The following is a 25,982-nucleotide window of genomic DNA, read 5'->3' as shown; positions in this document are numbered from 1 at the left end:
GAGCCACATTTTTCCGTCCATCACGCCCAAACTTACACCCAGCCTCCGGCTCGCCCGCAATGGCGTGCGCTGGCTCCCCAACATACATATACACCTCCCCAACATACATATCCACCTCCACAAAATACATATCCACCTCCACAAAACACATATCCACCACCAAGGGCCTACATGAATCCTTCAGGGCCAAGCTTCCGCGAAAATCAGGCTTTCAGGAACGAAAGGGTGCAGAGGCCGAGAACATTCACTCTGATGGGAGATACCTATACTACTCTGTTCCAAAAATTGAGGAAATTAGGTCTATTGAGTCATGTTGAGCCCAAATTGCCAAATCCCTTTCCCAAAAATCTGGACCACTCGGTAAGCTGTGAATATTGTTCGGGGGCTCTCGGGCATGATACTGAGAAGTGTTAGAAGTTGAAGACTGATGTACAAGATCTTATTGACACAAATAGGATCGAGGTTCTGGCACCAGAGGCATCCAACATCAATGAGAACCCATTGCCGGTGCACCATGAGGCCCACATGATCGAGCTAGTGCACGAAGGAGGGAAGCCCAAGAAACCCTCACAAACGGTAATGATGATTCGTGCCAGTCCAAACAAAAAACCGACCAGTGGAAAGGCAATGGTACAATTGGGAAGGGTAGATGACAAGCCAGTTGTGGTAATGGGGAAAGGTTCAACTGTTGTTGCGAAAAAGCCAGAGCCGGTCAAGGTAGTGCTACCGGGAGTATCAAGCACACCAGTGTTGGTGGTGAAGGGGGCCCGCGTAGAACCATTTGTTATCAGGCCAGTAATGCAGTTGCCGATAACAAGTGAGAAAGCTGTGCCATGGAGCTACAGTCAAGTGACAGTGATGCATAAGGGGAAGGAGGTTGTGGAAGAAGTATGCGAGGCCCAGGGGTTAACTCGTTCGGGAAGGTGTTTTGTTCCCGCAGAATTGAGAAGGGCCAATCCTATAACAATAAAGAAGCCAATGACGGAGGAAGAAGCATAGGAGTTTTTGAAGAAGATGAAGGCACAGGACTACTCCGTTGTAGAACAGTTCAGGAAAACCCTGGCCCATATTTCGTTGCTATCCTTGTTGATCCACTCAAGCGATCATTGTCGGGCATTAATGAAAATTTTGAATGAAGCCCTTGTTCTGGACAAGCTCTCAGTGAACCATTTGGAGAAAATAGTGCACAAAATCTTCGAGGTAAACCGAGTGACATTTTCTGACGAAGAGTTGCCATTAGAGGGTACAGAACACAATAAAGCACTCTATTTGACTGCAAAATGCGAAGACTCGGTGGTCACTCTAGTACTGATTGATAATGGGTTCAGTGCCAATATCTGTCCTCTGGCCACTCTAAACAAACTGAAAGTTGATAATGATAGGATTCACAAGAACAATGTCTGCGTCCGAGGTTTTGATGGGGGTGGTACTGACACAGTGGGTGATATCATGTTGGAATTGACAATTGGTCCGGTCGAGTTCACCATGGAATTTCAAGTGATAGACGTGGCGGTGTCGTATAATCTTCTGTTGGGGCGACCCTGGATCCACACAGCCAAAGCAGTGCCTTCTACACTGCATCAGATGGTCAAATTTGAGTGGGATAGACAAGAGATTGTGGTACACGGGGATGACGGTATAGGCGCCGTTAGTGATGCCATTGTGCCCTTCATAGAAACCGACGATGACAAGGGCCCATGGGTTTATCAATTTTGACGCAGTCTCAGTGGACAAAATTCCGGAGGGTGGGGGCCTTCCACTTCCCAGAATCACAGCTGCGACCTTCATGATAGCCTCGGAGATGTTAAACAGCGGGTTTGTACCAGGAAAAGGTTTGGGGATTGATCTGCAGGGAATTGTCCAGCCAGTTTCTTTGCCCAAGAACCTGGATACTTTTGGGCTGAGATTCAAGCCTACAGTAGCGGATGTGAGACGAGCCCGCAAGTTGAAGAAAAGAGTCTGGGTCCTTCCCAAGCCAATCCCGCGCCTATACAGATCATTTGTCAGAGCAGGTACCAGAAAGCTGCCGGTCCCGAAAGTTCTCGGACCACTGATTGGGCCAGATGGAGATTTGAATGAAGGCTTTGAAAGGTTGTTCGCTGATGTCAACATGATAGAAGCTGGAGAAGGTTCCAGTAAGGCAGACATACAGTTTGTGGGGCCTAGGGCCAATGTCAACAATTGGACGACTACTCCTCTTCCTACCCGGAAGGAGTCTTGGTAGTAGGCTCTGGATTTTTCTTTCTTATTTTCTGGATTATTCCAGAGTTGTAATCCAGTTTTTGTTTTATTTTTGTATTCGGCAAAAGTGTGCAACTCTGTTATCCCGCAGTTTAATAAAGTGAAAGTTTTCTCTCTTTATTTTTATTTTAATTCTGTTTTCTTCTTTTCTCTTTCTGAACAGTTCTCTTCATATTTGTTCTAATGACATGGCGTGCACAGCGGATCTTAAACTCAGTCTAAAAAATCAATCTAATTCCGAACTAATTGTACAAGAGTTCGATTATAATGATGAATCGGAATACGATGAGGATGAAGCTTTCGAAGAGATGAACAGAGAGTTAAGCCAGTTTGAGAGAAATCCAAGCCCAACTTAAATGACACAAAAGCCATCAATTTAAGGGATGCAGATGATATCCGGGAAACTAAAATAAGCATCCACATTGCACCAAATATCAGGGAAGAACTAATCAAAGCACTTATTGAGTTCAAAGATGTTTTTGCATGGTCGTATGATGACATGCCGGGGTTAAGCACGGATTTAGTGGTTCACAAATTGCCCACTGACCCGGCATGCCCTCCCGTCAAGCAGAAATTGAGGAAGTTCAAGACAGATATGAGTGTGAAGAACAAAGAAGAAGTAACCAAGCAGCTGCAAGAAAAGGTTATTCGGGTCACTCGATATCCCGATTGGTTGGCTAATGTGGTGACAGTGTCAAAGAAAGATGGGAGGATCAGGGTGTGTGTCGATTACCGCAACCTGAACAGGGCAAGCCCAAAGGATAACTTTCCATTACCCAACATCCATATCTCGATCGATAATTGTGCCGGACGTGAGATCAGATCTTTTGTGGATTGCTATGCTGGGTATCATCAGATTCTGATGAATGAAGAAGATGCGGAAAAGACGACATTCATTATGCCGTGGGGGACTTATTGCTACCGGGTAATGCCATTTGGTTTGAAGAATGCTGGGACAATGTATATGAGAGCAATGACTACTGTGTTTCATGACATGATACATAAAGAAATTAAGGTATACGTGGACGATGTGATCATAAAATCCAAGCATCAGGAGGACCACGTAGCAGACCTAAGGAAGTTTTCCAAAGACTTCGAAGGTACGATATTAAGCTCAACCCGGCCAAATGTGCATTTGGTGTTCCATCTGGAAAGCTGTTGGGATTCATCGTCAGTCGGCGGAGTATTGAGTTGAACCCATCAAAGATCAAATCCATCCAAGATTTGCCACCGCCGAAGAACAAGACAGAAGTAATGAGTCTGTTGGGAAGGTTTAATTATATCAGCAGGTTTATTGCTAAACTCACAGCAACTTGTGAACCTATTTTTTGGTTACTGAAGAAAGATGCTACGATAGAATGGACGGCAGAATGTCAGGAGGCATTTGACCAAATCAAAGGATATTTATCAAATCCACCTGTGTTGGTTCCCCCTGAGCCGGCGAGACCATTAATTCTTTATCTAACGATCCTAGAGAATTCGTTTGACTGCGTACTAGGACAACACGATATTACAGGAAGGAAGGAGCGAACCATCTATTATCTCAGCAAGAAGTTTACAGGATATGAGGTTAAGTACACTCAACTCGAGAAGACATGTTGTGCCCTAACTTGGGTGGCCCAGAAATTGAAGCATTATCTGTCATCATATACTACTTATCTCATTTCATGCTTGGATCCACTGAAGTATATTTTCCAGAAGCCTATGCCCACAGGGAGGTTAGCGAAATGACAAATATTACTTACGGAGTTCGACATCGTCTATGTGACGAGGACGGCCATGAAAGCCCAAGCACTGGCTGATCACTTGGCTGAGAATCCTGTTGATGAAGAATACGAGCCATCGAGGACGTATTTTCCTGATGAAGAAGTGATGCATATAGATGAGTTGGAAATGACCAAGGAACCAGGTTGGAAGCTCTTCTTTGATGGAGACGCAAATGCGAAGGGAGTTGGAATAAGAGCGGTAATTATTTCTGAAACAAGACGTCATTATCCTGTTATGGCTCAGCTGCGTTTCTATTGTACCAACAACATGGCTGAGTATGAGGCATGCATTTTGGGTCTACGACTAGTGGCATACATGGATGTCCAGGACGTCTTAGTCTTGGGAGACTCGGACCTCCTGGTGCATCAGATTCAGTGTGAATGGGAAACAAGGGATTTGAAGCTCATACCATATCGACAATTTTTGCACGATCTGAGCAAGAGATTTCGATCAGTGGAGTTCAGACACATCCCAAGAATTCACAATGAGGTTGCCGATGCTTTGGCCACTTTAGCATCGATGTTGCACCACCCAGACAAAATTCATGTTGACCCGTTGCATATCCAGGTTCGTGATCAGCATGCTTATTGCAACATGATAGAGGAAGAAATGGATGGCGAACCATGGTTTTATGATGTCAAGGAGTACCTCAGGATGGGGATATACCCGGAGCAGGCCACCGGAGATCAAAAGAGAGCCATTCGGCGATTGGCAAGTGGTTTCTTCCTCCGGAGGTCAAAAAAGAGCCATTCGGCGATTGGCAAGTGGTTTCTTCCTCAGTGGAGGAGTGTTGTACAAAAAAACCCCAGATTTGGGATTGCTGAGATGTATAGATGCTAGTCAAGCCACGACAGTTATGACAGAGGTACATGCTGGAGTTTGTGGGCCACATATGAGCGGATATGTGTTGGCGAAGAAGATTCTTCGAGCAGGGTACTATTGGCTCACTGTGGATCGTGATTGTATCAATTTCGTGCGAAAATTCCATCAATGTCAGATACACGGAGATTTGATTCATTCTCCGCCGACAGAAGTGCACACAATGTCAGCACCATGGCCATTTGTTGCTTGGGGCATGGATGTCATTGGACCTATCGAGCCGGTAGCTACTAACAGTCATAGGTTCATTCTGGTGACCATCGACTATTTCACTAAGTGGGTTGAAGCTAAAACTTTCAAGTCGGTAACCAAGAAAGCAGTGGTAGATTTTGTTCATTCCCATATCATTTGTAGATTTGGGGTCCCAAAATTGATCATCACGGACAATGGTGCTAATCTTAACAGCGGTTTGATGAATGAAGTATGTTAGCAGTTCAATATTACACACCGCAATTCCACTCCATATCGTCCCAAGGCGAATGGAGCAGTTGAGGCAGCCAACAAAAACATAAAGAAGATACTTCGGAAAATGGTAGAAAGTTCGAGGCAATTGCATGAAAAATTACCATTTGCATTGTTGGGTTATCGCACTACTGTCCGTACTTCGGTAGGGGCAACTCCTTATTTGTTGGTATATGGAACTGAAGTAGTAATACCGGCGAAAGTTGAAATTCCATCCCTTCGGATTGTCGTAGAAGCTGAGATTGATGATGATGAGTGGGTCAAAACTCGTCTGGAGCAGTTGAACTTGATTGATGAAAAGAGATTGGCAGCTGTGTGTCATGGCTAGTTGTATCAAAAGAGAATGGCAAGAGCATACAACAAAAAGGTGCGTCCCCGGAAGTTTGAAGTGGGCCAGCAAGTGCTGAAACGCATCCTCCCACATCAGGCTGAGGCAAAGGGCAAGTTTGCCCCGAATTGGCAAGGGTCATTCATTGTAACGAGAGTATTGTCCAATGGCGCTTTATGTTTAACAGATATCGAAGGGAAATGCGTCGACATGGCTATCAATTCTGACGCAGTTAAGAGATATTATGTATGATTTCTTTTAGTTGTAATTGTTGTTTGTTTGTACTTGGCATTTATCGGAGAATGAAATGACGGAGGCAATTCTTTCTTCTATCCAAACATTGTAACCTTTGCTTCCCCTTTTGAGCCTTATTTGTTCTTTCATACCCCTCTTTTGGAATCATTAATGAAAATGAAAGAAAAGAGAAGAGAAAAATAATGATAACAAGAAAAATAAAGGAATTGGGAACTACGTTTGACCTGATTCCTCAAAGAAGGATACGTAGGCACCTCACGGCTCGGTCATAGTGTAGCATAGTGTAACATAGTGTGCATAGTGTAACATAGTGTAACAAAAAATAAAAAACCCCAAGCAAGAAAACTGGGGCAGAAATTGTGTTTGTAATTTTGGAAAGAAAGTTTGATTCCAAGAGTTGTACTGTTTTACCCATCAAAATTATTTTGAACTTTTGATACCCCTTTTCCTTTTGTCCATACACAAAAACCCATATTGATGTCCAAAAAAGACCTCCTGATCAGTATCCGAGAAGTGCCAAGTCATGCAAACGGAAGTCGAGGATAACACCCCGATCCCCAGCAGAGAAGAGGATCATGAACTGGAAATGAATTGATAGCCGAAAAGAATCCCCAGTAGAGAGAGTCATATCGGCAGCACTCCAATCCCCAGCTGAAAAATAAAATAAAATGAGAGAGTCCTATCGGTGAAAACTTTCACATGCACCATAAGGCGACGGAAGATGAGAGAAATAAAACGAGAGAGACTTATAGGTGAAAACCTTCACAGGCACCATAAGACGACAGGAGTTGAGAGAAACGAGAGAGTCTTATTAGTGAAAATCCCTCGAAGGGCACTATGAGGCGACAAGACAAGATTGGCGGAAAGGATCCACATTGGGCAAAGAATTGAGTGCTTGTTTATCCCCAGCAAGATGAGGTCGTCCGAAAGATTGATTGATACAAATAGATTGGGTTGATTAATCCGAAATGCACGACATGATCGTTGGGATCAGTTATATAATTCAGATAAGTTCTTTTCTTTCTTTTTCCCCAGCATTTGTTCAGAAAGACTTCTTCTTTTTCTATTTTTTGAAATCATCATTTTTTAATTTATGGGTTTAAAGACTTTACTTCCCCAGCAATTTGCTTTTGAAAAGGATTTTCAGAGCTTACTACCAGTTGCCAAAATGGTGCAAAGCAAAATGCAAATATGGCATCTCTGGCCAAAGATAAGGCGACAAAGCGAAAGGAAGTTGGTCGCAAGACCAAATGATGAATGGGTCTAGATCCCAAGAGGACCAAATTTCCAGGGGAAGTTGGAGAAAAACGGAAAAGCAACAGTTAAAAGGTTATGAGGATCCCCAGCAGATTTGCGAGATACAGGAACAACTCCGACAAATTCTCGACCAAGTTCCGCAATGGTCGGACAACACAGAGTGGGGAAGGAAGAGAAAAGAAAAACCATCCCTAGCAGGAATATCATCCCCAGCAAATAATATGATCCCCAGCAAGTGTTGTAATAAAACGCAAAGCAGGGAAAGGGAGAAGGGAAAAACCATCCCCGGCAGGAGTGGCATGACCACTCACCACGTTTTAAACTAACAAATTTTTCTTTGATTTGAAGCAGGGAAATGAAATGTTATTGATAGCAGGAAGACATGGCCACAAAGAAGATTATCAAACTGGGGCAGAAAATTTTCTCTCATTGCAAAAATTTTCTCGAAAATCAGATAGCCACTTGGGGAAGAGGGAAGATAACAAAAATTTTGGAGGAAGTGAAATCCCCAGCAGTATATGAGAGAAGGCGATACAAGTTTTAAAGAAAGCAATCTTGGAAGAAGCAAGATAACCCGAGTTTTAAGGGTAGTGGTCCGTGAATCAGTGCCATCCCCACCATTGTTAAAGGGAGGAAAGTAACTAATCTTAAAGAAGGAAGATAATTCCCCAGCAGTGTTATTCCCGGCAGGTTTCAGAGAAGTGAAAACACCAGTCGGAGGGAAGTAATTCCAGTGGAAGGAAAGCGCCAGCTTTAAAGGAAGTAGTATTTGAAGTGGGAAAATGACATATTTTTGAATAAAACACCGGTGTTATACCCCAACAGTTTTCGGAGGAATAAGACACCAGTTTTGAGGGAAGCAGCTGAAAGAAGATGATTCAAGTTAGAAGGAAAATGGTTCGGGAGGCAGGAAAGAGCAACGTCAATAGAATTATTTTTAATAAGTTGCTGAAGTCAGGAGCCCGCCTGGAGAATGGATGTGTTAAAATTTTAAGAAGTTGTTGAAGTCAGAAGCCCGCCTAGAGAATGGAGGTGTTACATTTTAAGAAGTTGCCGAGGTCAGGAGCCCGCCTGGAGAATGGAGGCTGAATTATCTTAAGTTGTTGATGAAGTCAGGAGCCCGCCTGTAGAATGGAGGCTGATTTATTTTCAAAGTTGTTGATGAAGTCAGGAGACCGCCTAAAGAATGGAGGTGTTACATTTTAAGGAGTTGTCGAAGTCAGGAGCCCGCCTGGAGAATAGAGGCTGATTTATTTTGAGAAGTTGTTGAAGTCAGGAGCCCGCCTGGAGAATGGAGGTGTTACATGTTTAAGAAGTTGAGGAGTTAGGAGCCCGCCTGGAGAATGGAGGTGTTATATGTTTAAGAAGTTGCTGAAGTTAGGAGCCCGCCTGGAGAATGGAGGTGTTAAAATTTTAAGAAGTTGTTGAAGTCAGGAGCCCACCTGGAGAATGGATGTGTTACATTTTAAGAAGTTGTCGAGGTCAGGAGCCCGCCTGGAGAATAGAGGTGTTAAAATTTTAAGAAGTTTTTGAAGTCAGGAGCCCGCCTGGAGAATGGAGGTGTTACATTTTAAGAAGTTGTCGAGGTCAGGAGCCCGCCTGAAGAATGGAGGCTGAATTATCTTAAGTTGTTGATGAAGTCAGGAACCCGCCTGGAGAATGGAGGCTGAATTATTTTCAAAGTTGATGTTGAAGTCAGGAGCCCGCCTGGAGAATGGAGGTGTTACATTTTTAATAAGTTGCTGAAGTCAGGAGCCCGCCTGGAGAATGGAGGTGTTAAAATTTTAAGAAGTTGTTGAAGTCAGGAGCCCGCCTGGAGAATAGAGGTGTTACATTTTATGAAGTTGTCAAGGTCAGGAGCCCGCCTAGAGAATGGAGGCTGAATTATCTTAAGTTGTTGATGAAGTCAGGAGCCCGCCTGGAGAATGGAGGTTGATTTATTTTCAAAGTTGTTGATGAAGTCAGGAGCCCGCCTGGAGAATGGAGGTGGTACATTTTAAGGAGTTGTCGAAGTCAGGAGCCCGCCTGGAGAATGGAGGCTGATTTATTTTAAGAAGTTGTTGAAGTCAGGAGCCCGCCTGGAGAATGGAGGTGTTACGTGTTTAAGAAGTCGAGGAGTCAGGAGCCCTCCTGGAGAATGGAGGTGTTATATGTTTAAGAAGTTGCTAAAGTCAGGAGCCCGCCTGGAGAATGGAGGTGTTAAAATTTAAGAAGTTGTTGAAGTCAGGAGCTCGCCTGGAGAATGGAGGTGCTACATTTTTAGAAGTTGTTGGAGTCAGGAGCCTGCTGGAAAATGGAGGCTGATTTATTTTCAAAGTTGCTCATGAAGTCAGGAGCCCGCCTGAAGAATGGAGGCTGAATTATTTTCAAAGTTGCTGATGAAGTCAGGAGCCCGCCTGTAGAATGGAGGTTGTTAAATGTTAAGTTGAAGGAGTCAGGAGCCCGCCTATTAGAACGGAGGTTGTTATATTTGAAGTTGATGAAGTCAGGAGCCCGCCTGGAGAATGGAGGCTGAATTATTAAGAAGTTGTTAAAATCAGGAGCCCGCCTGGAGAATGGAGGTGTTGTATTTTTAAGGAGTTGTTGAAATCAGGAGCCCGCCTGGAGAATGGAGGTGTTGTATTTTTAATAAGTTGTTGAAGTCAGGATCCCTCCTGGAGAATGGAGGTGCTACATTTTTAATAAGTTGTTAAGGTCAGGAGCCCGCCTGGAGAATGGAGGTGCTACATTTTAAGAAGTTGTTGAGGTCAGGAGCCCGCCTGGAGAGTGGAGGCTGAATTATTTTTAAGTTGTTGTTGGAGTCAGGAGCCCGCCTGCAGAACAGAGGAATACATTCCAAGAGCAAGTCAGAAGTCAGTAATGCGGAGGGTCACAACAAAAATACCCCCAGCACGAATCCCACTTCAGAAATCAGAAAGAAGACTACAAGAGCGAGTTGAAGATAGATAAGATGTTGTAATCATTAGTTTAGTCTAGCTTTTGTTTTCTTTCTAGCAATGGTGTAATAAAGAGGTCGAAAATCAGTGGTAACGGCATGCAACAGCAGTAACAACAACATCGCAGTCCCATGGTAGTCCCAGCTACCAAAACTTCCTGAACTACATTAACTTGATTCCTTTGTAGCCAGGGATATGTAGGAAACCTTTAAAGCAAAGGTTCGGTTAAATCTTTTCAAAATTCTTCACACGGAGTAGCCGAACGGGCAAAAATCGCTCGTATCCGCTCACTTTATCTTTGCACGGAAACTCTTCCTGTTTCCGGACAAAGAGGGGCGGCTGTGAGCACGCGATTATTGCCCTACAAGAACTACTCCCACAAAAATTCAATAAAATAGTTGTGTGTTGTTTGTGATTTATTTGTATTTGTCTGTCTATGTTTTATTCTATTTTTACTACTGAAAAATACAAAAAAAAATATGTGTTGCATGTGCATTTAGGATTTAATTATGCATTTTGGAATTAATTAAACCATGTCCTATTGTAAAGAATGAAAATCACAAAAATATGAATTTTGGTAGCTTCGTCATTTTTATTGTTTAATTGCGTGATTTTATTTTAATCAATATTTGATTTTGTGTGTTAATTATTGTTAAGGATTAATTAATTTCTTTTTTAAATAAGCTTGACTTTACAAATAAATTTAGGGATTTTGGTTTTAGGAATTAAAAAGAAAGTAAAAGGGAAAAGAGGAAACAAGATAGGAGGGGTAAAATTTTCGGACTGGGCCAATTTTAAAAGAAAAAATCCAGGCCCAATGTCACCCCAAGTCAGCCCAATACCCGCCCCAATCCAACCCGTCTCTAGCCTCTGTCAAACGACGCCATTTCAGGTGTCTCAATCTAGACCGTTGATCTCAACTGATCAAACGGTCCCAAAGCCTTGACCAAACCGACCCCCGACCCGTCACTCCAATACCCGGACCGCCCAAGTACTACTCCAAATGACACCGTTTGAGTTAAGTGAACTGATCTGGACCCTCGATCTCTCTTGATCGAACGGCCAAGATCAAACCACCACCCACTATATAAATGAAACCTCCTACCCAGCCCCCCCCCAAGTCCAAACCCCTGTTCATTATCGTCTCTTAGAGACGAAGCCCTTCCCCAAAACCCTAGCCGCCATGGCATTCCTTGGCCTGAAACCCAGCAGCAACGACGCTGCCGACCACCAAAATAACACCCTTGAACCTCCTAACCACCCCCAATCCAAATCCCTCACCCGTTTTGCTCGAATCAACCGGCAGCTTCTCGAATCTTCAATTGAAGATTCGAGCAAAACTTGAAACCCACCCCAACCAGTCCCAAACTCACACCAAGGCACCCCCTGACCACCCTCGTTACGGATCTATTGATTGCTAGTCTCGAATCTTCAATTGAAGATTCGAGCAGGAATTAGATCTACCCCAACCAGTCCCAAACTCATACCAGACATGTCCCTGACCTCCCTCGTCACCAAAACACCGTGGGTTTGGTTCGAATCAGACCAGAACCACTCAAACCTCAAATCAAACCCCCAAGAACCCTAGCAAGCCAGAGTTTGAAATCTGTCCCAACTGAAGGAAGGGTTTGGGGTCTAACCGACTTTAGTCGAAGTGTTCTTAGTTGAGAACACTCGATTAAGGTCCGTTCGACTTCAAATAGTTCGAGTGTGAATTCGAACCAGGGTCGTCCAGTTTCTGAATTCTTGAGGTATTTTCCCTTTTCCTTTTTGTTTCCATTGTGTTTATTTGTTCAATTTACTTTGTTTAGTTTAGTTTTATTGGTTTTTCAATTTCTTTTGTCGATTGTTCTGTTCTTCTCCCTCATACCCTTTTATTTGGTCAAATTTGTTTCTGTTCGTTGTTAATTATAGGTTGTGTAGTCGGTTCGAATAAGTTCGTCGATTAGTTAAGTTTTATTATAAATCCCAGTTCTTGTCGATGTCGTTTGAATGGCTTGATTGCCCATTTCTGATTGTTTGCTGTCAATTATTGTAGGCAATTGGTTAATTAGTTATCATCGATTAATTCAAGTTTTTATTAGTAGATTCATCAAATGATTTAAGATCGAATGTTGTAGGTGTTGATCTTTAGGCAATTAGCTTCAGGGCATTGTCAATATGCTCACAATGATCCTGCATTCTTGTTGATTTTAGTTCAATTTTCAGTTTCAGTTTTAATGGTTCTGTTGAGTTCTGTGTGGTGTTAATATGGTTTTGATTCAAGTTTAGTCTGTTGGTTCCCGTTAGAATTCAGCCTTAGTCATTAGTTATTAGAAATTTGGTATGCTAGATTGGTTATAGCTATTGTAGTTTGCTCTTTGATATAATCTATGAGGTTTGAGTTATTGTTTGATTTTGGTTAGGGAAATTGGTTATAGCTGATAAAGTACAAGGGATTGGACTAGGGCAGTAATTTCAGGACTCTAGGAGGTAATTTGGGAATTCAAAACAGGAAGAAATGGGTGGTTAGAGTGCTCTGTCCACTAAGTATTAAAATACCATTAAACTAATGAATTGATTAGTATTAGTGGGGAACAAAACGTAAAAGTATGGGGGATTAATTGATTATTATAAGCTGCCCATACCTTTTGGGCACAAAACACTTGATAATGGGCTGTAAAGGAAGATGATGGGCAGAATCTGATAAGGTAAGGGGGCAGGGTCAGTGTTTGGGGATAAATAGAGTCATTAATAGGCAGTAAAAGGGGGCTGGAGTTTGAGAGGGGATAAGAGGATTTTCTAAAAAAAATCTGATTCCATTGAAACTGAAAAGAGTTTCAGCTTTAACCGTGGGGCTGTGTGTTCGAGTCTTTCTCTTGGTCACTGAATTCTAGGGGTGTGTCTGCTTGAGTTTTGATTGGTATTTGGTTGCTACCAAGCTGTTGGGATCAGTTACTGAGTCTGTTTGTGTTGCTTTGGTATTGCTGGAATTCTGTTTGGTTCTTCCTTTTTAAATCAGTTACTGATTTATTTCTGTTGGTTGTTGCTGGTTGTTGCTGCTGTTGCTGGGTTATATACTCTGCTGATCTCGTTCTTCTTGTATTGTCCATACCAGGTACACATTTTGTATATTCTTGGCTATTGGAATGAAATGAAGCAAGTTTCCTGTTGCGTAATTATAGTAAAAATTTCTGTTAATATGTAGATAAATTGTTTATGATGCGTGTATTCGTCCACTATAGTTAAGTATTCTGAACCCCAATGAATTGTGATGGACTGGTTGCTTTAACTTGTGGACTGTGTTGGACTGTTGTAACAGATTTTAGAATTTAGAACATCAATCTGATTTAGTTAAATTAATTAGATGTGTATTCTTGGGAGCCTAAGAGTTCTATAGCTAACAAACTGATGTAACTTGTATTGATTAATGGAAGCTCAGTTGTTTTTAGATACATTCCACTAAATCGTTTTCCTAGGATACAATTGATTTTGAAATCAGTATGACGGCCACTTTAGGTTTGGACGACCCAGAATTCATTATTACAGCATAAGTGTTGGCAATTCCGGATTAATAGTTCATAGCAGTAGTTAATCGAATTGAACATGCTTTATTAACAAGACTGCTTTGAATCTGCTCGGGGATGTATTTAGTTTTATGTTAGGTTAATAGGATAGTTAGATCAATTCCTGAATCTTACGGTTTTGGAAATAGTCTATTTTGGTAGTTTCAGTAATAGTAATTTCAGTTTTAGCTTCGTTAATAGAACTGTTTATTTACTACATCATGGCATGTTAAAAATTGGCTCATAAAGAGTGTGGTGGTTATTTTGTTCAAGTTGTTCCAAGTAGAACGATGTGTTGTTTTCACTATAAAATCAGGATGCTTACCTAATGACAATAAAAAAATAGCAAATCATAGTTGCTTTAGGTTTACCCTTTTAAATAAAAAATGAGACGAGCCTCGCCAAATAAAACGCACGAGCTGCGGGGCCCTCAACAAATGGATATCATGAATGCATAGAATTCGGGATGGGTCGTTTAGCAAATTTCACGGCCTTCCCCAAAGTAGTAACGCGTTAGTCATTTTTAGGCGCGTATTTTAATAACATTACTTTCTTAAACTCGGGTGCACATTTATGTGACCCAAGTCCAAATCTCAACGAAGTCGAAATGTGTTGTTAATCACGTATACATTGATTGTGACGTGGTTCGAGATGCATTTCCATGACGTTGCAAATTCCTTTAAAAATAATAAATGAGACGAGCCTCAACAAACAAGAATACACAAACTGCGGGGCCCTCAATGGACGGTTATTTCAAAAATGCTCAGATTTCGAGATAGGCCGCATAGCAAACTTTACGGCTTTTTCTCAAAATAACAACGCGTTAGTATCTTTAGGCGTGTATTTAATAATGTTACCTTCTTAAACTCGGGTGCACATTTATGTGACCCAAATCCAAATCTCAACGAAGTTGGAACGTATCGAAAATTGCGGGTACATTTATGTGGCGCAATTCGAGATGCATTCTCACGACGTTGCAATTCTTTGAATAAATAATAACAAAAGCAGTAAACAGTTAAAATTTGCACATAGGTTCATAATTGTATTAAAAATCAGATAAATAAGCCGAATACGACAGTTGAGCGACCGTGCTAGAACCACGGAACTCGGGAATGCCTAACACCTTCTCCCGGGTTAACAGAATTCCTTACTCGGATTTCTAGTTCGCGGACTGTAATATAGAGTCAATCTTTTACTCGATTCGGGATTCGACCGGTGACTTGGGACACCATAAATCTCTCAAGTGGCGACTCTGAATCTTTAAATAAATTCCCGTTTCGATTGTCCTTTAATTGAAAAAACTCCCTTTACGTCCCTTAGTGGGGGTGTAGGTGAAAAAGGAGGTGTGACAGGCGTATGTCCGGATTGGGTTTTGGAAGATCGGGGAACGTTTCAGCACCTATTATGGAAGTTAGCATTTTTGAAAGAATTTCATAAGTTTGGGTTAAAGTGCATTTCAGTATTATCAATGTCCGTTTGGGATTCCAAGTCTGGTAATAGCTCCGTATGGTGATTCTGGTGTTGGGAGCGCGATCGGAAGTGAATTCGGAGGTCCGTATGTCATTTTGGAGTCATTTGGCTAAAGATAGAAATTTGAAGGTTTTTGAGGAGTTTGACAAGGAGTGGACTTTTTAATATAAGGGTTGGAATCCGATTCTGGAAGTTGGAATAAGCCCGTGATGTCAAATATGACTTGTGCGCAAAATTTGAGGTCATTCGGACAAGATTTGATAGGTTTCGGCATCAAATGAAGAAGTTGAAGTTCTAAAGTTCATTAAGTTCGAATCGAGGTGCGAATTCGGATTTTGATATTGTTTGATGTGATTTGACACCTCGAGCAGATCCGTGTTATGATATGGGATTGGTTTGTGTGATTAGATGGGGTCCTGGGGCCTCGGGTATGTTTCGTGGTTGTTTCCGACCAATTTCGGGTGTTTTGCTGCTGCTAATTTGCTGCATCTAGTTTCCTTTTTTGCGAACGCGAAGGGAGTTCCATGTTACTGAAGAGTAAAATTGAGGGTGCTGAGTTTTGTCCTTCGCGAATGCGACGGGGAGGTCGCGAATGCAAAGGATGGGCTTGTGGAATCTACGCGAACGCGAGTGGGGAGTTGCGAATGCGTAGAAGAAAAATGGGAAACTGGGTCTTCGGATTTTTATCCTTCGCGTTCGCGGAAGGTGCATGCCGCGAAGGGTCCGCCTGGTGAAGCTACGCGTTTGTGAGCTGGGTCTCACGTTCATGAAAGAGGTTTTTTGGGTAGCTGGATTTTTGGCCTTCGCAAACACGAGGGCAGTGCCGCGTTCGCGAAGAAGGGCGGACCTAGGCTGGGCAGAATGTTTAAAAGTGGGGGTTTGAGTTCATTTCACCTATTTTTCACTTGGCTTGGGGGATTTTTGGAGTTTTTGAAGAAGGGGTTTCGTCATGTATTATGAGGTAAGTGATTTCTACTAGTTGTGGGTTAAATACATAGTTTATATACGGATTTAAACATGAGAAATTATTTTTGGATTTTGACCACGATATTGGGCATGAATTTGGCCACAAATTCCATCTATTTATATAGATGGAATTTGGGGTTTTGAAGGAAAGGCCTAGAAATTGATATTTTTGGATTTTGACCACGATTTTGGGCATGAAATTGAGAATAAATTATATATTCGAGTTCGTGAGGCCATGGGTAAACTTTATCTTCGAAAAATTTCAGAATAGTAGGCTCGAGGGAGATTTTGTCAACTTTTCGATCAGGGTTATAAATTTTTATAAATTGGATTGTTATGAGTAATTAAACAAATATTAATGAGTTTACATAATTGTTGGCTAGTTTTGGAGCATTGTGCATCGATTTGAGTCTTCGGAAGGACGTGAAATGTCGGTTATGGAACTTGGGAGCGAAGTGAGTCTCCTTTCTAACCTTATAAGAGGGAATTGTCCCTATATGTAAATTAATTGGATATGTGCTTCTATTTGTGGGGGCTACGTACGCACGAGGTGACGAGGGCTCGTGCGTAGCTACTATTATGCTTAAGTCCGGCTAGTCTAGGACCCAAAAGTATGCTTTACTTGCAATATTTGAAATCTTGTTGTCAATTTAAAATGCTTAAAGCATATCAAACGAGTAAATGAATTTCTAAAAGACTCGACATTGTTTCTTTATTTTTAAAAAGAGAGATTGTCATTTCCTTGGATAATTTCTCCTTGATGAATCCTTGATTGACTGTTTGAATGTGTTTATATATTGTGGAACGGGTCGAACGCCTCGGTAGATTAAATAGATGCATCTATTGTTTGCGCCATTCGACCCTCTGGCAGTGTACAGTTTAAATATTTATTGGATTGGGTCGTACGACCTCGGCATGATTTGCGCATGCTTGTGCTGTTTGGTTTGCAAATTTATAAATAATGATTTTTCCTCCCTAGCTTGAGATATATGCATAAATGATGAAAATGAACTTGGAAATTCCTTATTAATAAAAGAATTGATTACTTGCTTCATGTTATTGAATTACAACCACATTTATGGAAATTCTCGATTTACTATATTATTCGTATATTATTATTGGACCACTAGTAAGTGTCAAAGTCGACCTCTCGTCTCTACTTCTTCGAGATTAGGCGAGATACTTACTGGGTACACGTTATTTTTGTACTCATACTACACTTGCTATGCATTTTGTTGCACATGTTCATGTATGTCTAGAGGCCTAGTTCGGTGCAGCGGCATGGTTGATATGGAGACTTAGGAGAGCTGCACTCCTCGAGATGACCCGCAACCAACAGAGTCTCCTTCTGAGTACTGTATTGTATTTTCTCTACTGTCCAATTTGTATTTCGGATGGTTAGTGTATTACGTTGTTTCCTAGAAATAGCTCATGCACTTATGACACCAGATTTTGGGATAATTATGGGATTATTAAATATTAAGTTTGTTAAAGACATCATTTTATTTTACTGAATTTCATTATTTATTGTTTAATGTATAAAAGAAATAATTTCAATTAATATTAAAATGAGAATTTAATTAACTTCTTGGTGTTGGCTTGCGTGACAGTGGTGTCTGACGCCTTCACGATCCTTAGTGTATTTTGGGTCGTGACAATTATATTTCGCATTTGGTCGGTTTTATTAAAAAATATAATTACCGACCGAATTTGGTCGGTTTTTTAAAATGGCTGGCCGAATTAACTGACCGATTTCGGTCGATTTTTTAATATTAATTTTGATTTATTTTAAATGAAAAACCGACCAAAGTTGGTCGATTTCTTGAAAAATAAATTTCGCGGGACTCAAAAATAGTTTCCCGCATTTTTGCGCCAAAGACTTTGGTCGGTTTCGTAAAAACAATTAAAAAAATAAAATATTTTAAAAAATCGACCAACTTTGGTTGGTTTTTTGACCGGCTCGATCGATCATGATCGATTTTTGCCGAATTTCTAGTAGTTATCTAACTTTTACATAACCTCTCTTGTAGTTAGTGTGATTAGTATTTTCCGAAAGAAAAGTCAAAAGCTTGACTCTTAATTAACAAGGTAATTTTTATCTCTTTTCATTTATTTTCTTCACTTTTATGGATTTAATAATTTTATATGATAAGTACTATTTGCCGATACATGTTCAAATATTGTTGGATTTATACATGACACAATGATTTTCATTGATTTAGACATATAGTATAATCTGTATATGGATATCTTATATTATATGTAAATAGAGATTAGGATTATGTCGCATGTTTCTAAGATTTTTTCTTGCGTATTTCTTCAATATTTTTCATTTGTTCCAGATGAAGTATATTTATTTTGACGGAATAAATTTTAATTTCTCCTAACACACACTTTAATTTAGGCATCTTCTGCACCCGTGACACCATATTCTTAAACAATATCGTTTGATCAGTCGTACTTTATACATTATTTGTAGGAGTCGATAATATAATATATAGACTTTATACAACAACAACGACCTAGTATAATCTCACAAATGGGGTCTGGGGAGGGTAATATGTACGCAGACTTTATCCCTACCCCGAGGGGCAAAGAGGCGGTTTCCAGGAGACCCTCGGCTCAAGAAAGCAACAAGAGACGATATATTAGTAATATCAATAGACTCATAATAAAATAACATAAAATAACATAACATAACATAAAATAACAAAATAACAACAATTTAAGAAATATAGGAAATACGAAAAAGATGGAAGATATAATAATATCCAGCAAATAAAGCCCTGCATCAGTTTCTGACCTGTAGCATCCTAAGACTAACTCCTAACTGGTTAGTCTCACTCTAGTACGCTGTAGAAATATTCACAATTTCCCTTAATCTACAACATTAATGCTCGACCTCCACAATTCCCTTTCAAGGGTCATGTCCTCAGTAATCCTAAGTCGTGTCATGTCCTGCCTGATCACCTCTCCCCAATAATTCTTAGGTCTCCCTCTACCTCTCCTCGTGCCCACCACAGCCAATCGTTATCGTCTATAATTAATCAAGGCAAAATATTGAAAATATAATGAGATTTTCCATTAGGTGTGGAATGTTTAAAGTGCCAAATTTTGATCAATGAAAATATTCCTGAAATTTAATGATTACGAGTTCGTAATGCTTTTTTTTTTTCTTTTTTTTTTTTAAATTTTTGATTCTGCAACGTCCTTTTTTAAGATTTCTTTTAAATTTTTGTTTGAGAACTCGATTTTGTGCTCTACCACTCCTCAATCTTATTTTGTTTTCGATCTTGTTTTAGATTCTCTTTCAGTAAGTTTTTATTTTTCTTAAATAACAATGAGATCTAGAAGAGAAACAAACTTTTCCACGACCAAAAATCTTCTGTTTAAACAAGAATTTTAGAGAAGCATAAGATAGTAGTATTATCGTACTCCTAATTTAAAGTATCTCTAGACCAATATCTCAATTGTTTTCCGTTAGCATATTATTTAGGTATTTCTTGTGAGTGGAGATCATCTATTTGTTTTCCTTTTTTACTTATACAGTTTGTTATATTTTTTAAAGGACAACATGCAAAGTAGTTTAATTAAATTCTAAAAGATATAAAAGGCGCATGAAGTTATGAATCATTGTGGAATATAATTTGAGTGAATACTAGAAGTATTAAAGCAGACAATTAAAGATTAAATTATTTTTTAAAATAATAATTTTATGTTGGATAAAAGTATAATGCTTAGATTTTTTAAAGAGTTTAACCACTGACAGTATAAAGAGATTTCATAAAAAAGTAAAATTTGTAATCTTGAACCAAAGTTAAGCTATTAAAAGTCCAGTAAATATTAGTATAAGTTTAAATTATTTTTTAAATACTAATCCCCTTGCAGAATAACATTGCAAACCAAATGAATTAGTGTAGACTTACAATTATAAAGTCAATTCCTTTTCATGGAACAATAATGTATTATGATAAGGACTAATCCGATAGGAAGATACAGTGCAAGTCTTCAACTGTGCTCTCCCTTTTCTATCCCTTATATTGGTATTACTTTTATTTTTGGCATCAAAGCCGATACTTTTAACAAATCGGATTCTTTTGGCATAGCAAATTGTGTTTTGGGATTTTATTTTGCCGTGCGACTAAAAATATTTATGACCCTTAGTTAATAAACATATATTATAAACTAATAATTTATAATATATATATATCAGTCGACTATTATTTTGGAAAAATAACTAATTAAATTAATTTATCTCTTAAGTGTAGTTGTTTTGGCTTTTGGGTGGATGCTTCATGCTTTTATTTCGATTTAACTATTTACGGTAGTAGATATAATTTTCTAACGAGAATTTGTTCACAACATAACATAGTCTTCTAAATGTTATAGTTCCTTTTGAAAGACTGTAACATTCACGGAGTTAAACTTTTGGCTGGTCAATTTCTCAAATTGGTTAATAAAGCGAGAAAAACTTGCTGCAATACCGAAGAATATTAATTTTACAACTTCTTGGCTTTTGAGGCTATTCACGATCTATTCTTTTCTTTTCTTTTCATGATAAAAAGTAATGCAGACAGAAATGACTAATTGATTTTAGAGCAAAATTCATTTATAGCCCATCGGCCCAAACATATATCATCCAGTAGCCCAAAAATTGCAGTATGCATTTTATAGCCCAAAAGTAATTCTAGTGGCTAGCCTAAAAGTACTTAACTAAGAGACTCAGATCTGCAAAGACAGGTCGCAGAAAGAGAGGCGACTACGCCATGGCTGCAAAGACAAACCTCATTGCCGATCTTCGTAGATGCTCCGCTGCTTCAATCACCGCCATCATCGACTGTTTCAACCCCATCAATTATAGTTTCCAATTCCGAAGCTTCCCTATCAACAAGCAAAGAAACGTTCCGGTGTTAATTAGGCTAATTTACCTTCTCATCTCTTTTAATCTCTGATTTTAGCTTTTTCAATTTTTCCCCTTGCTCTGGTGTTAATTCTTGGCCTATTGAGTAATTAATTGTAGGAAAGAACATAGTAGGTTTAAAACCAACCATTGATTTGTGAATACCTTAGGAAAGAACTGGGATTTTTCCATGTTTGAATCATATAAAAACTTCCTTTTTCCATCTTCTTTTTCTTTGAAGAAGTTGGTTTTGCTCTTGCCAAACACAACGTTTTAATATTTACAAGAGTTGGGTTGTTTCTTCCCTTTTCTTGTCGTCATTATTGTCACTCCGGCCTTTTTTTATTCCAGAAGACGTGGGTAAGAGGGTTAGAGGAGTGTCTTATTCATATGCTAATGGTATCACGGATTTTGTTGCTTTTTCATCCCTCAATACTCCGTTCGAGATTAAGATTATATTAGTAAATTGCACTATGTAAAAAGGATACACAAAAGCGCTCAGGATACATTTATGATATATTATGGATACATTGCAAGATGCACGATACACTCTATATATAAAATTTATGCAATGTATATACTAAATAGACTGTCACTATACAAAAAATATACTAAAATAGATTGTCACTATACAATTTATATACATTAGACCATTACTATACAAAATAGACTGTCACTATACAATATATATACCCTAGACCGTCATTATACAAAATATATACAAAATCTGTCACTATGCAAAATACAAAATATATACAAAAATAGACTGTCATTATACAAAATATACAAAATAGACTGTCACTATACAAAAAATATACAAAATAGACTGTCACCATACAAAAAATATACAAAATAGACTGTCACTATACAAAAAATATACAAAATAGATGTAGCTATATAAAATATATACAAAAAAGACTGTCACTTTACAAAAATACATGATACACTCCAAATACACAGTGTGCACACATTACACATACAAATTGTATATAATTTATATACACTATGTTTACATATTAGAAAATACACATTATATACAATTTTGATACATTGTTCAGACAAACTATATATTCATGATACAAAATACATTTGGGGTACACAAATATATACACTTTAGATACACAAGCACACTCGAGATAGGCTCAATATACACTAAGGATACACTGTCGAACTTAGGATACAATATTTATACATATATATGCGCACACACACTTTATACATGTATATATGATTGAACTTTTCTCAACTATTGTTTTTCCACTTATATGATTGAAAAAGACTAAGTCGAACTTGGAAATTAACTAAAGAAAGAAGATGAAAATCATCACCAATTATGTGTGAGAACTCCTAAGAAAGAAAATATTTTGGAGGGAAGGGAAAAAAGGATTGGCGTGTGGTTTATTGTAAAAAGAGGTTTCATTCCTTTGTTTGGTTATGGAGCAACACTTGATATTTTTTTAAAGCTGATGTAAGAAGTCTTGATTTTTATTGTTTTCCATTGAATCAAAGACATAATTGTAATGTAATAAGGTATTACTAGTTGGAAAAATAGTAAAATAATTATTTGCTCATGAAAAAATCTTGATTTTTTTTAATAACGTTTTATGTTCAATCAAAGATTTTTAGTAGTACTGTTAACAGAAATAAAGTGGGGGAAAAGGTGTTAGGAATTAAACGAATTGAAGAAAAGAAGTAAAAAAATATAGAAAAAGTAAAAAGTCAAAGGTGATACCTAAGAAAGAGAAAATAATTTGGTATTGGGAAGGAAAAATATCTGGGGAAGATAAAAAAGTAAGAAAGAGAAAACAATTTGGTATTGGGAAGGAAAAATATCTAGGAAGATAAAAAAGTTAGTACTAAAATTTACTTTTGTCTTTTATCTGTTGATTTTATCTACAATTTGATATTAGTTTTATTCGATCGGACATTTCGAGTTACGTGCAAAACCTTGGGCTAATACTTTTTTTTCAACGGCCATACAGGGTAGTTTTCTCTTGAATTTTCATCTTTGTTTTACCGTCATTACTGAATCTTAATATAAAAAAATAACTTTTATATACCTTAATCATTAAGGCTTAACTAAATTAATTTTTTGCATCTCAAAGGAAAATATTAAGTACGTAATGTTGCATTTTTAACATGATTTTACAAATTTAGTCGCAAATTATGTGCATTGAAAAATGTATAGTTCCATATTGCCCTTTATGATTGTATTTACACTTTATTAGTGAGTTGGTTTGGACTATAAGTTGTATTCTTTTTTTGTTTTTAGTTTTAAGGAACTGATTATTGGCCTTCGTATTATATATATTCATTAACAAGTGCTTTTAAAATATTTGTGCAATTGTTTGTTTATTACTTTCGATATGCGTGTTATAATATGTGAAATATATGCACGTACACAGAGACTAATACTATATTAAAAGTATGAAACCCCTTAGTGAAATGTTGTTCGGCTCTTTTACCCTTTAAAAACATATTTCATATTGGACAATAATTGCAATTTAATTTATTTTATTAAGGACTTTAAAATTAATTAAAATTTCTATTTACTCCTAATATTTAGGAATTTTAGATTGACTAAGATTTTACTCCCAATTTTATCTAAATTTGGTTTGGTTTGGTTTCGTCCAAATAATAAAATTTAAACGTTGGAACTTCATTTGGAAAGTTATTTTTTGTTAACATCTTTTCTTTACGTATATGACGATTGGCCATTGGAATAATGTGATGAACCACCATGTCATCATGCCACATAGGCGCCATTTGGCATATATTAATGTCATATGGAAGCTTACATAAGAAGAATGCTAGCATTTGTAAGAAGATTCTAGAGAGGTATGGACATTTCCTTAGGAAGAACCTAGATCCTTATGGATTTGCTAAGAAAGTCCTTGGAATCTTCTAAGCTTGTAGAGAATTTTAGAGAAAACCCTTATCTTGTAAATATCAAGGACTTATATAATAATTAATATTTACACACTAGTCCCTAGGAGACTAGTATATAAAGGGGCCACTTATTTGTAATTCACCAAGCAAACATTTCAAGTTCTCTCTAATACAAAGCTTCCTTTAGCAATTCTCTTGTGTTCTTTTTTCCATTCTCTTAGAGATCTTGAGTGTAGTAAGGCTGGCTTGGCATAACAAGAACGTGAGCAAGTTGTGCAAGATCGTGAGCGAGTTGTCAAGTGCTGCACGTGTACTTAGTTAACAACTAAGGACGTGACAATGTGGTATCGGAGCCGGGTTTCAATTAAGGGAATGACGAACGACGGAGAAATTAACGCTGCCAACACCCAAGCCAACGTCATCCAGGATGCTACTGGCAAGAGCGGCTGTAGAAAAAAGAGGAATGCCACCAACAAGAGCCAGGAGGTGCCACCTGAGGTTGTGTCAAACGAATTGCTTACATCCCAAGAACCATCTGCCACTGAGGCAAGCGAGGATGAAGTGGAGGTCTTTCCAGAGGCAGTCTCGCTCAGTAAAGAGTGGGTGATGAAGATGAACGCGAGGATGGACGCCGTGGAGATCTTTGGCCAACGCTTGGGGGAAGGTGGAAGACACCTTTAACGTTCTTGAGGGGCACACTCTTGAAGAGATTGAGAGTATCCAAAATGACTTGGAGGGACGTACACATACTGAGATGGAACTAAGACAAACCATCACTGCCTTAGAGTGCAGATTCATGGAGGCTTTTAGTACTATCGATGCTGTGAAGGCAAAGATAGAGTCACTCGAGGAGCATGTCAATGCTGGCGTGACCGAGGCAGCTAGCAATGTTATGGTGACGAGGGAGACCAAGATCGAGGCTCCCAAACCCCCGGTGTTCAAAGGTGTTCGTAATGCACAAGAAGTGGAAAACTTCATTTGGTACTTGGAGAACTACTTCAGGCAGGGCAAAGTGAGGGACGACGAGGCCAAGATCAATATTGCAGTATTGTACCTCTCAAAGACTGCCATGCTATGGTGGATAAGGAAGATGGCCGACGTAGATAAAGGTCTATGTACTATTAGCACACGGGATCAGTTCAAAGCGAAGTCCAAGCGACAGTTCTTTCCAAATAATGCCTTGTACGAGGCAAGGCACAAACTTAGGGAATTGAAGCAAATAGGGAGCATACGTAACTATGTCAAGGAGTTCACTACCCTTATGCTTCAAATCCCCAACCTGACCAATGATGACTTGTTGTTCCACTTCATGGATGGGTTGCAAAATTGGGCTAAGTAGGAGTTGCAACACCAACAAGTCACTGATATAGACCAAGCCATAGTGGAGGCCGAATCATTGATGGATTTTAGGCATGACAAGCACGACAAAGGCAATGGCAAGGAGTCAAAGGCTAACAATGTCAAAGGTGGGGGAGACCGTGGCAAAGGCAAGGAGATACAACAACAATACTCCAAGACTCAAGATCCCAAAAAGTCGAGTGGTCGTTAGGGCTATGCCGAGAAGAAGGCACAGGCCGAGAAGAAGGGATGCTACATATGCGGAGGGCCACACAGCTTCAGGAATTGTCCCGACCTCAAGAGCCTCAGTGCCATGGTCCGTGAACGGAAGGAGCAGCCGCAAGGAGAGAGTTCGGGAACCGCACAGTTGGGTATGATCGGATTATGTGGTGCTTTCACAAATCAAGATATCCAACCTACCGATAATGACACTCAGTACGTGGATCTCACCATCAATAACAAGCCCACTCGTGCAGTGGTGGATACTGGAGCAACTCATAATTTCGTAACTGAGGCTGCCGCAAAGAGACTAGAATTGAAGCTTGCTCCAACCAAGTCTCGCGTCAAGACCATGAATGCCGAAGTACAAAATGCTCATGGGGTAGCTAATGGAGTTGGTGTCAAATTGGGAGCTTGGAAAGGTATGACAAAACTTTACCGTAACCGCTATGGATATCTTTGACATCATACTAGGGAAAGAGTTCTTTAGACATTGTCATACTTTGATCGACCCCTACCTCCAACGTCTC

General features: G+C 39.2%; 1 protein-coding gene across 1 annotated transcript; it reads left to right on the top strand.

Moving 5' to 3' along the window:
• Positions 1 to 24,649: 24,649 nt before the first annotated feature.
• LOC138878591 (uncharacterized) lies at positions 24,650 to 25,234 on the top strand. The gene has a single exon (XM_070158283.1). The coding sequence runs from the start codon at positions 24,650 to 24,652 to the stop codon at positions 25,232 to 25,234; it is 585 nt and encodes a 194-aa protein (XP_070014384.1).
• Positions 25,235 to 25,982: the final 748 nt, after the last annotated feature.

This window comes from Nicotiana sylvestris, chromosome 9, assembly GCF_000393655.2.
Source record: "Nicotiana sylvestris chromosome 9, ASM39365v2, whole genome shotgun sequence".
Classification (NCBI taxonomy): domain Eukaryota; kingdom Viridiplantae; phylum Streptophyta; class Magnoliopsida; order Solanales; family Solanaceae; genus Nicotiana; species Nicotiana sylvestris.
This window is presented reverse-complemented; position numbering and strand designations above follow the sequence as displayed.